The 15,562-nt window shown below is 48.2% G+C and overlaps 1 protein-coding gene across 2 annotated transcripts; it reads right to left on the bottom strand.

The window, feature by feature from the left end:
- Positions 1 to 295: 295 nt before the first annotated feature.
- On the bottom strand, positions 296 to 10,541 carry HLX (H2.0 like homeobox). Of its 2 annotated transcripts, XM_061625146.1 has the most exons (4): positions 9,610 to 10,541; positions 6,977 to 7,159; positions 5,783 to 5,967; positions 296 to 1,763 (listed from the first exon to the last, which is right to left on the bottom strand). In XM_061625146.1, the coding sequence occupies exons 1-4, from the start codon at positions 10,160 to 10,162 to the stop codon at positions 1,365 to 1,367; spliced, it is 1,320 nt and encodes a 439-aa protein (XP_061481130.1). In that variant the 5' UTR covers positions 10,163 to 10,541; the 3' UTR covers positions 296 to 1,364. The 2 variants fall into 2 exon arrangements, with proteins under 2 accessions (XP_061481130.1, XP_061481131.1); XM_061625147.1 differs by lacking the exon at positions 6,977 to 7,159 and having other exon boundaries at positions 297 to 1,763; positions 9,610 to 10,540.
- Between the last annotated feature and the right edge of the window lie 5,021 nt (positions 10,542 to 15,562).

Consider the following 15,562-nt stretch of genomic DNA (forward strand, 5'->3'; position numbering starts at 1 on the left):
GTGCTATTGAATTCAATAAAGCTTACTCCCAGGTAAGTGATGTTCAGACTGCACCCCAGCTTCCAAATACACATGCTTGGGATCCGGTTGCTTAGGATACTATAGGGAAGTTTCCTTGTCTAGTATGAACTAAGGAAATACTACTTATCAAACCGTTTGTTAATATGGCAGCTTACAACCCAATCATCCATATCTGCTCGAAACGGAGCTGTCAATCAATTAAAGACATTTGAGCTGATTAATCATTTGGCTTTTTAATCGCGCGGCTGTATTTAAATGCAATCGCTCATTGCCAAACCATTCCTTTTCTTGGAGATACTAAACAGAAAAGGGCACCCTCTCTGCAGCGTGAGATAACCTACAATTTACTGAACGTTTAGAAACGTGAAGAAGTAAACCTACAAGTTTGCCAGCTGTGGCTTTCACAAATTTCGCCCTATAGTCATTTTAAAAATCAGTCATCGTATGTGGGAAATGAGGCTGTTTTGTTCCCGCTTTTGAGCGTCGAGGAAAAGAGGTAAGTTTATAGAGCAGTTGACAGACCTGCGGCTCTCTAGATGTTTCTGGACTACAACTCCCATCATCCCTGACCATTGGCCGTGATGGCTGGGACTGATGGAAGCTGAGGCCCAGCAACATCTGGAGGGACAACTGCGGAGGAAGGGAGGAGATTTGTCTCCTTACGTGAATCCCGATTGCCCTTCGCAAAGTGGACCATCCCAGCTAGACTGCTCTCTCTAGCAACAAAAACAGACATAACCAATTTAACAAACAATTTATTTACAGTCTACGTTCTTTTCTTTTTTCAGTGCAGTATTTCTTGGCCAGATTATACAAAGCAACACATTTGGCAAGGGGTCGGGCTGGGTGGGGTTGGTAAAATACTTCACATTGTGAATGGGGGAGGGGGAGGACCTGGGTGGATCGGGGGCTGGAGGAATTAGAAACAGGATGAAGAGGTGGTCTGCGAATTCCTCGGCCTAGGAAGGCTCCCGGCCAGGAACTTGTAGGAGACGGCTTCCCAGAGCTAATTCGGCGCGTCCCCTTCCTAAATGGGTCCTGACACTCTTGAGCTGCCTGGGGGCACCCTCTCCCCACTCACTGCTGGAGGATGACATTCTGCATAGTTAGAGAAACCTCTGATCTCCCCACCTGTAGCAGAGGTTGGTACCACAAATCCAGCAGTTAAGAGGTAGTTTACCTCGAAAATAACATATCTCTTAGGGGTTAGTGTTACGCCACACCCGACAGCAGTTAGGGAGATGTTACTATGCCCCAGTTCCCAGTTGGGGAGGGAGGAGAGATCACTTGGGACTTTGGCTTCTGGTGGCTTCCCAGCCAGCTAGTCCTCCTAGAGAAGGCAGTCACGGAGAGTCCCGCAGGCAAAACGAGGGCTCGGGGCGTCGCAGAAGCTCTCTGCCTTGGTCCAGGCCCGTGGGAGCCGAAGGCGCCACGGGGTGAACTGTAGTCTCCGATCCGACTGGGTGGTGTAGCTCCGGGCTGTGCCGCTGCAAAGGCTGGTCGACGGCGGCTCCTGCCTCAGTCCGTTCCGCATCGCTTCCGGGTTCCAGATCCAGGGATTCGGCCTCGCTGCTTTCGCTCTCGCCTTCGGAGCGGCTCGGGCTGCGCTCAGTCTCGCCCTCGACTGTCGGCACAGCGCCCCCTGCCGCCTTCTCCGCTGGCTCCTTCTCTTTGTCCTTCTGTGCCTGCGCCTCCTTTGAGTGCCTCCACTTCATGCGCCGGTTCTGGAACCAGACTTTCACCTGAAAGGGGACACAGAGCAGAGGCCCGCAGGGCATCAGGTGGGGGCTGAGGCTAGACTGGGATTTCCCCCACTCAGCTGGAGGTTACCGTGAACTCTCACTTCCAGCCTACACCCTAGCACAGCAACAGAAAAGAAGCAATTTAAGCATTCGTATTTCAAAAGAACAAAACATTCTAGTCCTCATGGGCGTAGGGAAGATTCTGAAAATATAATGGAATATTGTGTGAGTTTTCCTTTATTTACTTTTAGAACGTAACTTCCTAGATCTTTTGAGAGCAGAGGAAATATTTGGCTATCAAATAAATAAAAGCGCCTAAATTGTATGAAATATACCCAACGTGTGCTGGCCGCGGAGGGTACAGCAACTATAGCCCGCCTCCTCACCGCTTTCCTTCAGTGCAAAGTATCAGTGTACACTCTTCCAGAACCTCCTTGCTCTAACCATTAGTCGCTATATTAGTACCACCTCCGTTCCTCACCCCAATAATTCCCGCAACCATAGGAATCAGGAGGACTTCATTCCGTGGTGTTGGATAGATCTGGCAAATCCTAAATTTATGCAGAAATAACAGGACCGGAAGATTTGGATTTACTAGGAAAAATCTGGAACCGATGCAGAGCGGGAGAGAGGCCAACGCATATTTTCAGCTTTCTAACAAAAATGAATTGGCAAGGACAGGAAGTACTTTCAAAAGAGAAGGAAAGATTTCTTATGGCCCAGGGGTCCCTTATTTCGATCTTTTGAAACAACTAGAAATTACACCCAGTACGGTAATATTACAGTCCTGTGTGTAATTTAAAGTAGTTCTTACAAAAAGATCGATATAAGGGAGACAAATGACCATATATCCCGTTGTCGCCTTGATTTTTCCCAAGAGGCTCTCAGGAAACTTTAAGGCAGTCTTTAATATGCACGATATAGAGAGTCTATAGTAAAACATAGAATTGTTCCTTTAAAAATACAGGATGTGTAACATTGGGATCCTACTGACGTTTAATCAGAAATAAGTCATACCGATCTCAATGGGACTTACTTCTAGGTTAAGGGCGCAGGGGATTGCAGGCTGAAAAGGGTTACTCTTTACTTAGTGATCTCCTCCCTGCGGCCTCCTGGACGCTTGTTGAAATCAGGGGGACCTACCTTCAAAGGAAAATAGGTCCAGGATCGGAGGGTTGATGAGGGGGGTAGGGTGTCCTGACAACTAGCGGGAAATCCCCATTGAGATTTTTCTTTGTAGTTTCCTACCAGGGTTGAGCATATAGAATGAAGAAACTTCCATTTAAAGGGGGGGGGGGAAAGAGCCTGTCTACTGGAACAAAGGCTTGTATCCAACTAAATTATATTCAGAGTCGACCCGATGGATTTAGTAAACCTAAGTCACTCATGCCCATTCATTTCAAGTGGTCCACGCTAAATATGACTAATGTTGGATAAACGTGTATAGATGAATGAATACAGGGCCCACAGAGAACGACCAACCATTCACGAAAAAAGTGATATTTTGAAGTTCGAAGTTGTTGGCTTCATTGTGGCTGCCCTATAGTCACCCACAGCCAAATGACCCTAAAATAGAAATATGATGCACTGACCATATGGTGTAAAATAGAAATATGTTGCGCAGACCATATGCATGTGTAGGCGTCATACATGACTGATAGTAGGATAGTCCCTATAGATAGCTGGAACTCTGGAGTATCTTACTTCTGCACTGGGGAACATATATTAACACTCCCAGTGAAATCAGTGGGGCTTGAGAGGGCCTAACTTTGGCTGGATCTCTCCCAAGATATCTCCTTTATTTCTGCTTGTTCTGCAGGCTGGAAGAGGCTACATTTTATTTATTTATATGTTGTGTGTTTGGTATATACAGATTTAGTGGTTATAGAATACCTCTAGTATTCAGTGGCTACAATTTTGCACAGAGTTTTAAGCACAATTAAGGTCACTATGGGTTTAAGCGCATCTAATTCACCATTGGATAGGGTCCACTATATATATAAAGCCTAAACCAGTATATTTACTCCAAAGTAAGTCCCGCCATGTTCAGTAAGGCATGTTCCCAGGCAAAATAAGCATAGGATTGCAGCTCTGCTATATGCCCCTGATCCTGCAAAGTATAACCATGTCTACACAGAAATCCTATTGAATTCAATGAGGCTTACTGTCAGATACGTGGAGCTAGGATGGTGTAGTGGTTAAGGTGTTGACCTGGGAAACCAGGATTCGAATCCCCACATAGCCATGAAACTTACTGGGTGACCTTGGGCCAGTCACTGCCTCTCAGCCTCATGAAAACCCTATTGGTAAGGTCACCATAAGTCAGAATTGACTTGAAGGCAGTACATACACACACACACAGAGGATTGCAGACTAATTTATCCCATCACTTTCAGTTCGACCTGTACCCTGTTTACCTGAAAGTAATGTTATCTGAAAACTAACTTTAGTTGGATCTGGACCAGTTTATATACCGGCAATCCCATCCTAAAAAAAGTAATGATAGTGTGGACGTGGGTGAAAAAATTGCGTGTAACTTTCTCACTGTATGTTATAATTGCGTGTGTTTGAGAGAGATTAAAATATATTTTCCTAATCCTAAACCCCCACACAAACATATAGCCTATTTTCTGTAATTGGATACTATCAAATATAACTACCATTCAGATTCTATTGCCGGAGAGAAAGATAATTATCTCTGTATTGGGCATATAAATTCCTCCTATAAATTGAAATTGCTGGAACCCAGAATATTTTCCCCGACGATAAAAAAGAGCTGAAAAACTCTTTCCAAACATCCCATCCGTGAGTCCCGCCGGAATTTGCTACAGAGCCTTTGGAGGAGGGGGTGCATGCGCGTTTTTTCCGCTCCAGGACAAAGGGTTCCGGTTCTTCTGCCTGTAAGAGCTTGCACACTCAAGCGGCATTTTGTCTTTCCATCCCCACCAGAGAAGGCTAACCCTTGCCCAGGCAGCCTTCCGCAATGATCTCGACCCGGCATTGACTCTTTGGAACTGCTCACTTGCGGGGCGGGGACGGGAGGGAAGCCTTTCAATAGCCCGAAAAATCCCACCGTCTCCCCGCCTCTTGCCTTTGCTTTCCTACGAGGATTGCACTTCCTGGCTGTAGCCCCGGATCCTCATCTCCCTTCCCAGGCAATGTCGTCCTTTCTTGCTGGCATTTCCCCCTAGCAGCCAAAATAAACTCTTCGGGTGTGCAACGGACATAAATCTTTGCGTGAACTTCTACTCCTAGTTCCCTCTGCTCGCTTGAGTAAATCGACGTGCATTTGCTGCATTACGAAGCACGAAGCAATGCGAAAATATCTCATGTTCGCACTGCAAGATTTTACAAATTAAGTGTGAGGCGGGGGGAGAGAGCGCAAGCTGCCGTTCAAGTTCCTGCCGTCTCTCCTTCTGCTGCTCGGGGTGGTCTAATTCCCTCCCTTGCGTGCAGGCCCAGCCTTAAAGAGTGCAGCCCAATCCTATGCAGATTTCCTCGGCGGTAAGCGCCACTGAGCGCAAATGGGGCTAACTCTCGATTAAGCGTGCACAGGATTGCAGCCTTAGCTTGTAAATTCCGGGGAGGTAACCTGCGCTTTTGTTTAAGCAGACACACACACTTTGTATGGCAAGTTGTAAGGCTAAGAGATTCATTCAGTTCAGTGGGACTTGCCTCGAGGCTACCATGCATAGGATCGGGCAGCTATGGTGCCACACGTTTTACTGGGCAATCCTAAAGATACAATGGGTTGCAGCCTTAGTGGAGGAGACTCCGCTTTATTGCGTGGGTCTTAGTTCAGGAAAATTTATGCCCCAATAAAACAGTTTTTAAGGTGGCATAAGACTCCTCCGTACTTTTAGCAAGTCAAATAATAATAATAATAATAATAATAATAATTTAAGACGGCCTGCCCTACTGAAATCCAAGTGGAAATGTCTTCTTAGTTAGACTTGTGGATCGGGATTTGGGGGCCACCGGGGGCTGGCCAAACAGGGATCAAACCCCGCCGCGCTTACTTGAGCGTCCGTGAGTCCTAACATGGCTGCCAGCTGTTTTCTGTCCGGCTTGGTGACGTATTTCTGGATTTCAAAGCGCTTCTCCAGCCCTTTCCTTTGCAGATTGGAAAAAACCGCTCGGGACCAGGACCGCTTCCGTTTGTAGGTCTGAGGCAGCGTGTCTTTCGTGAGCACCGCGTAAGGACCTGGAGGGTTGCAGAAGACACAAAAGCGAGAGACGAATTGAATGTCCGGGCGGAGGCAGCTCCCCGGCGAAGCAAAGGCCGAAGCCTGAAGGCGACGGAAGCCTTGACGCTTCACGTCGTCGGGATCCGGGTGCTCATGGTAGGCCCAGTGATCTCTCAGGGGAAGTCCTAACAATACGCTTCACGCTTTGGGTTTTTTGGCAAGATAACGCTTATGGTTTGCTCTTGATTTATTTCAAAGCGCGCACACACACCCATGCCAGCGTAGCTTTTTAATTTGTTTCATGAATTAGGCGGCCTTTCCCAACCTTTGAGTCCCCAGATGTTGCAGGACTACAGTTCCCATAGTTCTGACCCTTGGCCATGCTGGCTGGGGCTGATGGGAGGGGAAGTCCAGCAACATCTGGGGACCCAACAACTGGGAAAGGCAGAATTAGGCCTTTTTTCTTTTCTTTCTTGATACGCTGACCTGTCGGAGGTCAGATCTATTTGAGGTGCCCCCTGCCCTCCCTTCCCCTTCACTGAAGGTGAGCTACCTGTTAACTCTTCACTTCCCCGACGTCCGCTCCACCGCCTTGCGGTGTAAGCAGCCCAGCCAGGCGTGGATGCCTTTTAGGGGCCCAAACTCTCTCCAGCCCCACACACGATCAGGTTCCAGGACTGTCCGTTTGTCTTTTTTTTTTCCACAACACGCTGATCCTATACCCACCGACGCTCGCGACCATCCCCTCACCGAAAACTCGCAAGGGCGCCCATATCGCGATCCTACAGAACCTGCGCTTGGAAGTTAGTTCCGTTGAAGCCACTGGCGTGGTTAGGATCAGGCGCTGCGGGGCCTAGCCAAGCAACCGCGAGCCCTCTGCCGGTTTACTCGGAAGTAACTGGCTCCCGCGGCCCTTCCTCCCCGATCGGCGCGCCTAGGCCTGCGCTCGCGGGAGCAAAGAGCGAAAGAGGGACGCGCCGACTGGGGCGGAAGAGGGGCGGTTCTAAAGCAAGGGCGGGTTTGTACCTGGAAAAGTGTCTTGAAACTGGTGTTGCACGGAATTCCTTGGGGTTGTGTTTAAAGGCCCCAGGACCCCAGAGGCCTCGTTAATGGGTTCTAGAGACGCGAAGAACTGGCCGGCGGCCGGCGGCTGAAAGACGGGGATGTGAACCCCCGTTGGGCGGCTGGTGGTTAATAAGGAGGTCAGATCTGTGGGCACAGGAACAAGGAGAGCTCGGTTACAGTAGGCAAGCAGCGAGAAAAAAGTCCACCTCCCGAAGCGACGGGGAACAGTGGTGCGGCGAAGGCAGTTCCGACTCTGGACCTTAATGGTCTTCTGGGGAGACTCCCTCCTGATGACCCCTGGCCAAGCGCAACACTTCCCTCTCTGGGAAGCCAGCCCTGCTTGCATTTGGGGACCCTCCTGCTCATTAGCTGGGGGGGCGGCTCCCGCCCCCAAGTCCTACCCTGACGGCCCCGCAGCTTTGAGCCCTTCCATAGCTATAGATACTGGACAGAGGGAGATGTAGACTGCAACTCTGAGGGCAAAACCTGGTGGGATTATTAATATATGTCATAGAGTTGGACACAGAGGTGGTGCTGATGACAATGGCACCCAGAAGGAGCCCCATGTCGTTCAGTCGGATTTACTCCCGAGTAAGTACGCGGGGGTCCCGGCCTTAAGCTGCCCTCTCCCTCAGCCTACTGAAACCCCCACGGCCTGTTAAGATCTTCATTTATTTTGTCTGTTCCTTTGTTTGTTTTACTTGGAGGCCTGCCCTACACCTCATTTCAATAGAACTTCGACTTTAGGCTGGAAAATCCTTCGCACAATTACTTGGGAGTCAGTCCCGTTGAAATCAGTGGGACTCCTCTTCCGGGTAAACCTGGACAGGCTGAGAATGCGGGCGGTGGATTTTGTTTTTGTCTGTTGCTCAGGACAGGTTGCAATCTCTCTCTCCCCCCCCCTTTGCTGTGGGGGTGATCCCCGCTGAAGTCTGGAGAGGGTTTCTAAATTTTGCCTTGTAGCCTCACCAGCTACAGGCTTGATGGCAATTACCTTCCCCAGTAAAGCTCTTCGGCGTGATCGATCCTCCCCATTCGCAGAGATTTAGGGATGAGCGATGGCAGGAGGAGGGGAGAGAGAGAAGCAAAGAAGGATTTGGGGTTGGCGGTCGGGGCGGAGATTGCACACCAACAATATTTGGGAACAGAGAAGCTTTAGAGTGAAATCACAGACTTTTCCCCAGCCGCCCCCCCCAATTAAAAAAGTTATGTTTACTCTCTGTATTTCGCATCCCGAACTCAGGGCAAAAAGACAGTTAATTTTATAACAACTGACATGTCTGGACTGAAGTGTCATTCTCTGATTCCGCACACTCTTCACCCGACAGTCTTGAATTTACCTCAGAAGGGACTAACGAACTTTCGACAGAAAAAAAAAAATCATTTTGGAGGGGAAAAGGAGGTTAAGCTACCCTCAGAATTAAAGCGTTGACGCATTTACTAAATGAAGAAGTAAAGCCACCTTGAGTACAGTGTGGATTTGTTAGCATCCATGGGAATATTTAGCACTGGCTGCCATGGGATATTATTTCCATCCAGTGTCTGCATGCTATAGTTGGCAATAACTGGGGTGAATATGTCCCCCAGGGTCTGCTCCCGGACCCCCATCACCCGGAAGGCCAGTGCCAAGGCTTAGCTCGTTCGGATCGGATAAGAGGCCTGGAATATGTCAACGACTGAGTCGCACTGATTTGAAAAGCAAGGGAGCTCTAGCACGCCTGAACGGCAGTGTCGACATCCACGGGACTTACTTCCAAGTAAATACGCTGGCCTGAGCTGTCTTCTGCTGATTGCTGAAACTTTTAGGCAATCCGATTGCTCAACCAGGCGCCCAGTTGAGCAACAACATAAATATGACAGCGTTGGGTTCCTTCCCCCACCTTAAGATGAAGTCTGCTTTTAAAAGCAGCGTCGAGTGCGCCGCGAAATGTATGTTTCATCTAATGTCATTAGAGGATCTGGGTGGTACCTAGCCATGAACTGGTAAGGCTAGCAAAAATTCCCCCTTCTCCTGAGAGGAGCCCTGCTGGATCACAGCAAAGGCCCATCTACTGCAGCAGATCTCACAGGGGCCCAACCAGATGCCCATGGAAAGCCCACGAGCAGCACATGGGCGCAATAGCGCTCTCCTTGCCAGTGTACCGAACACCGTCCTTCTCCCGGGGACCTAACATTTCAGCAGCTGAACTGTGCAAAGGACTGTCGTTTTCCTAGGACATGGATCTTCTGGGATTTTGAATTATGGAAGTATGTATAATTCCATTATATAATTGTATAGTTCCAGACATATAATTCCATGATTCAGACTCCAGTTCGTTCCGAAATTAGTGGGGCTTGTCTAGCTGCCTGCCTACCTATCTATACAGTCATACATATATACATTACATATATACACACGAGACAGATAGAGCTATAAGCACGATCGGCTGAGAAATTCTGCTCAAGGTCCACTGGAATGAATGAGGATTCCCTATCAATCCACACACATAGCCCTTTCCTGTTTCAAGAGCAAAGTTAACGCGACCGCTTACATTCACCACAGGGGGAGGGAGGAAGGGGGAGTTTTCAAAAAGCCACCTCGGCCTTTTCTCTACCTCTCAGCGTGTTGCTTTCCTTGAGTTTCGGGTCAAACTCCGCAGATAATATGCGATCAATCCCAAATTTCAAGTCTTTACTGGAGGGTGCGGCAGCCAAGCCGGGATGGGTCTGATGGTTTTGGCCCCTGCCCGCGGTTGGTGCGCCTCCACTGGATCCTCCGGTGGGAGAGCGATGGTGCTGGGGGTGTGGGTGATGAAAAGTAGCCGAGAGGGGAGAGAGCCTGGAGGGGAAGGCGACAGGAGTGTCCGGAGCCACCATGGGGGTGGGCCTGAGCGGGGATGCCGCAGTGTGGAACTGCGAGTGGGCATGGACTGTCCCTAAGTGGGGGGCCAGGTTGGCAGAGGCAGCTCCGGGCAGGCCGTCCACCGATGCCGCCTCCCCGGCGGCGGCGGCGTGCAAAATGTCCGCGATGCAGAAAGAAGGTTTCTTGAGCCCCGAGGGATCCAGCGGGAAGCAGCCGCCAGCGCCCGGCCCTGACTGGGTACAATACGCCGCTGACCACAGACTGAAGTTGGAAGCATAAAAGGGGGCCAGTCCGGCCGTGTACATCCTGCTGGTCCTGAGGACGACCCCTCGGCTCCTTCTGGGGCCGGAGACTTTGTGGCTATTTCGTGCAACCCGAGGCAGGCGGCGATCGTCCGTCAGCCAGCCAGCCAGCCGCTTAATCGCTGCCTTTCTTTCCCTCAGCCAGCCGAGTCTGGAGACGTTCAGTGCAAAAATGCCTCTTGGCCTGGGCGCATCACCGGAGGCGAAAGAAGGCCACGCAGCGCTCTCAAGCCAGCCGCTGGGAAAGACAGGCACGTCAAACAAAATAACAACAACTAAAAAAAAGAAAAGAAGAGACACCACCACACCAGAAACTCCCCTCTCTGTAAGGAGGAGGAGGAGGAGGAGGAAGAGGAGGGGGGAAATGAAAACTATCCACCCGCCCACATCGTTCTGCAACAGCCACTTCTCAAACTTTTTTTTTCTTTCAACACAGTGTAAAGAGCAAAAACGTCTTCTGGCAGTAGATTGGACAGCAAGCGACCAATCAGAGCAGCAGAGGTGTGGCCAAGAAAGAAAGGAGGGGAGAAGCAAGGGGGCCACGCCTCCGCCCCTGCCAACGAGGTTGGACAGCCCCCAGAGGAGCAAGTGATGTCCCGGCGGAGGTCCCTCGCTCTCCCTCCAGCCCCCGCCCTCTCTAGGAAGAAGGCTCTCGTTCAAAAGCCTGCTGCCTTATAATGGCCCGTAATCGCTCCACCCTGCACAAAGATGTCAAATGAAGGGCTGCCTTGCCTTTCTTCTTCCCGATCCTTTTCACTACAACTTCCTGACTGCAGGGCATAATTCAAATTCAATCCGAATTCCTCCGAACGGCCCTTCGAAGAGGAAGGGATGCGGGGAGCGGGAGAGACCTCTTTAGCTAGGGGTAACCGACGCGGTGCTTTTCTGGGGCTGTTGGACTACAACTCCCATCATCCCTGACCATTGGCCATGGTGGGTGGAGCTGATGGGAGCTGGAAGTCTAACAGCTAAAGGGCTACAGCTTTTCGCTCTCTCATTTCAAGAAGCGGCATCTCCTTTTCTAATTCAGTATGAACAGGGGAGGCGGAGAGTGAGATTAAGTATTTGTGTTTCGTGCGCTCCTTTCTGAATTCCTCGATCAGGGCAGAAAGGCCCGTCTGGTAGCTCTTGATTTTCATACAAAAGGTCCCAGGTTCACTCTCCGGTTTCCCCAGGTCGTTCTGGGAAAGACTTTTGCCTGGAACGCTGAAGAGCCGCTGATAAGACCAGTACTCAGCCAGATCGATCAGTGGTCTCAGCCGGTATAAGGGAGATTCTTATGACGTACAGTAAAAACAACACATCCTGATTTCTTTTTTAAAAAATGTGTTAAAATATACAGTGCGTCAAAGAGCCCTCACCAAAAAGAGATTTACCACAAATGCACCTACTTGCTTCAGAATTTCTTCCAACCGGAAATATATTTGGGGTTTATATCAGTCCAGATAGGTGACCTTTGATTTGCATGTGATCAAAATGTACACGTGCATCCTATGTATGTTTACTCAGAGGTAATCCCATTGGGTCCAGCAGAGATTGTTTCCAAGTAAGTACGCCAACAGCAACAATATTAGTAAATTATGCAATCTTCTATTAGGTCAGGATCCATCCAAAGTTATGTACCATTGGGTTCAGTGGGGAATGCTTAACTAGTGCTTAACTCTCAGTGCTTAACTCTCCCGTTTAAATTAGTGAATCCTTAAAGTGCTGAACTTCGACTGGATCCTGTCCTTATTTTACTAATACCGTACCATAGTCAGAGATGCAATACTACTCAGTACAGTGTGCTTACTACAGTTCCAGCATCTAGTTAAGACGAAACAGTCTCATTTTCACTAAAATGGCTTAAACAGAAATATTCGAAGAGGGTGCTTCGCTAACGTGCAGAGTGTGCTTACTTAAAGAGAATCACATTACTGTAGAAGTTTTTTTAAAAAAAAACATTTTTAAAAAATCAGCGTAAAGTCTGTCATTCCAAATGTAGACAAAAGCATAGGGATATCCATCAGAGACGACTGAAAGCCTTTTGACATCCTCCTGGGAGTGAGTCCTCTTAAATACAGTGGGACTTACTTCTGAGTAGACATGCAGAGGATCGCACTGTAAGATATGCATGCGCTTTAAAAAGACGGGAGCTGACATTTGCCAGACCACTTAAGCATTTGTCTGTCGTTTTTTGTATATGAACACCCCTAGTCTAAACAGACTACTTGAGAGTAGCCCTATTAACCTCAGTAGATTTCTTGTAATGCGTTAAGAAAACGGTGGAGGCTATTGAAAGACATTTGCATTCCGGCATTTGTTTATTTTTAAAAGGCTGAATGCAGAACAAAAATGACAAGGTTTTTTTCACTGACCAGGGAGAAACGCAGACAGAATGCAAAACCCAGCCACAAGTGAGGGGCGGGGCTTGGAGCATTGATTTCAATAGGAAAGGGTTGGCTCCCTGCATAATTCTCCCACTGACGTCAAGGGCACTTAAACGGCCTTAGCTATGGTTGGACAGTGCTCAGTTTTTAAATATATATATATATATATTGTTCCTGTGTACAGATGATAGACTGAATGGCTCAGAAGCACCCCTGACCTCGATTCTGCCAGTGTTCTTCAAAGGGGTATTCCTAACTAGCGCAGGAGTGAAAGCGTCTCTCTCTGGACGCCGCTGCGAGAACAAAAGAATATCTTACAATATGCTATTTTGAATATCAGGTGCCCAGAAGCCATATCACACCACTAAAAATATTTCGGGAATCTCAGTAACAAATTTTCAAAATTTCACCTGTGTCAGAAATGCAGCACCCATCGGTGCAGACCCCACTCCATTTTTCCCGGACTTGTCCACCTTGCCGGCAGCCTGTTCATTCCCCTTAATATCCACCCCGCATCTGGACGAAACTGGAGCCTTTATACGATAGCAGTTCATCTGAATAGGACGAAGCTCAGCTGACTGAAACCTTCTTTATTTCAGTGCACCTTTTGTCTATGGTGCTGAGATTTTTTCCTGCCACATAAAACCATCCATTCTTCAGAAAAATAATAACCAGCTGCTATCCTATGTAGAGTTCTTTGGGAGTAAGTGCCCTGTGGCTCTCTGAGACTCACTTCAGAGTAAAGATGCGCAGGATCGGTCTGCACGTGGTGCATGTGTTTTCCTCTGTTGGCAAGAATCAAAATGATGCGCAGATTGATGTACGTGATTATGTGCAATAATGAGCGCTGTTCACAATTATTGAGCATAGTTGTTCTTCGGGAGATGCCACCTCTCAGCAGCTAACAGAGAAAAATTGGTTATATTTTTGGACGCCTGTTTATTCGCTGCGGCGGCTTACATCTGATCAACTGCAACTGCTTACCTATTAGCTTACCCTGGATTTTATCAGGCTGAAATTCACAAAGCATGCAGTGCTTTGAATAATTACTGGAAGACGCCTGCATGAACATTTTCTGCACAGGCATTCAAACAAGAAGCGGTAGCTCAGTGGCAGTGCATTCACTTTTCATGCAGAAGGTACCAGGTTCAATCCCCGGCATCTCCAGGTAGGGCTCTGTGAGTATCCCTGGCTGAAACCCTGGAGAGCTGCTGCCAATCAGTGTAGACAATACAGAAGTAGATGGACCATTGGTCTGACTCGGTATAAAACAGCTTCCCAGGTTCATAAATTATCTGTTAAAGAACATTGTAATGCTCAGCCACTTGATCAACAGCCCCGTTTGGATCTTAAGCGGGTCGCTGGATTTCGGCGGGACTCCCCAGTTTTCACGCAAGTGTAGTCAGGATCGCAGCTCAGACCCCAGGATCAGCAAGTTGGCGCGCGGGAGAACAACAAAGCAATTCTGTCCGTTGAAACGCATCATTCACAGAGATGGTGTAAAACTCCATCTTCTAATGTTCTGACACACACGTTTGAAAAGGGAGGCTTTATTTTAGTGAATATCACCCCTTTCCAAAACCCCGTTACAGTGAAACCGGAGGATTATCGAGGAATCCGAAACATCGATCCCAGAAAATCAGGGGGGCTTTACTTCCAAGAATGAGTGTGTCGGTTTGAACGAGTTTCCAGTCCTACTTCCCAGTATATTTCCTTGGAAGAAAATGCTACTAAAGTCAGTTGGAATTATTTCAATGTAATGATCTCCACCGCTAATAAAATAAAACAAAATAACGAGGGGAAAGGTACAGCTCAAAGTTACTCACATCGGAATTCCATTTATTTCACGTTTGTTCTTAACTCTTTCCCGCCGAAATCAAAAGTGGTTTATTGTTTGGATCATGGCCCACGCACTTCGATTTAACCTGGGTGAGAAGGGGGTTGTATGGGTGAAATCCGCTTCTATGGTAGATAATGGAAGATTTGCCCTTGAGTCCAATGGGATGAAAGTCCCAATTTTTAAAAAATAAAATTATATTTTGTTTTGTTTTGAAACGAAACCATACTAAACTGCCGCCTACAGGGGGCTGAGGGGCTTTCAAAAAGCAAAAACAACCCTATTCTCAAAGCGGTGAACAGGATGAAATAGGCAGAGGCTGGGAAATTCTAGAAGATCGCCCACATCCACAGAGTTCCCATTCTAGGCCAGAAATTGGGGACCTGCGCCGCGCAGATGTTGCTGGACTCCAACTCCCATCAGCCCCATCAAGCATGGTCAGCGGTCATGGCCGACTGGAGCTGTAGTCTAACAATATCTGGAGGGTCGTAGGTTCCCCATTCCTCTTCTAGGCAAAACATTTTTAAATACCCTTTAAAAATACTACTGGCATCTCTGGGGCGCAATAGCATTAATTTGTACAAACCATACTTTGAAAGCACATTATTTCCCCCAAAGAATGCTGGGAACTGTAGTTTACCCCTCAAAGGACTGCAGTTCCCAGCACCGTTAGCAAATTACAGTTCCCAGGGTTTTTTTTGGGGGGGTAATGTGTTTAACATGTGGACGCAGCCAAAGGAATTCAATATCCCGTACAGGTGGTATTAAGACCAGGCACCTCAATTTTAAGTCGGGATCGACTTGAAGGCAGTCCATTTCCATTTTGGTTAGAACTGGGACTATCAGTTACGATTTGCTTTCAGGTAAACGTGTTTGGATCGGGAGGTAAGGCTCCAAAATGCGATTGAGCCGAGACCAATTTAAAACCGGGGACTTCGGGACCCTGAATCAGCTTGCCTGCAACTTGTCTCTGTTTTGGGTGGATCGATACTATTGTTTTGTCTGGAAGGAGTAAAAAAACAAAACAAAACAAAAAAGCCACCCAAACAGGCAGGATTAAGTTCCCTCGGGAAATCATCAAGGCGAGGTATATAATAATATAAAATATATTCGCTTCATTAAAACAGAAAGCAAGACCCCACATACTAGCCGTGCAGGCCGAACTCCCGCCCATCGGGCCGGAATTGGGCCTCCGGC

This window comes from Rhineura floridana, chromosome 4 (genome assembly GCF_030035675.1).
Source record: "Rhineura floridana isolate rRhiFlo1 chromosome 4, rRhiFlo1.hap2, whole genome shotgun sequence".
In the NCBI taxonomy this organism is placed as follows: domain Eukaryota; kingdom Metazoa; phylum Chordata; class Lepidosauria; order Squamata; family Rhineuridae; genus Rhineura; species Rhineura floridana.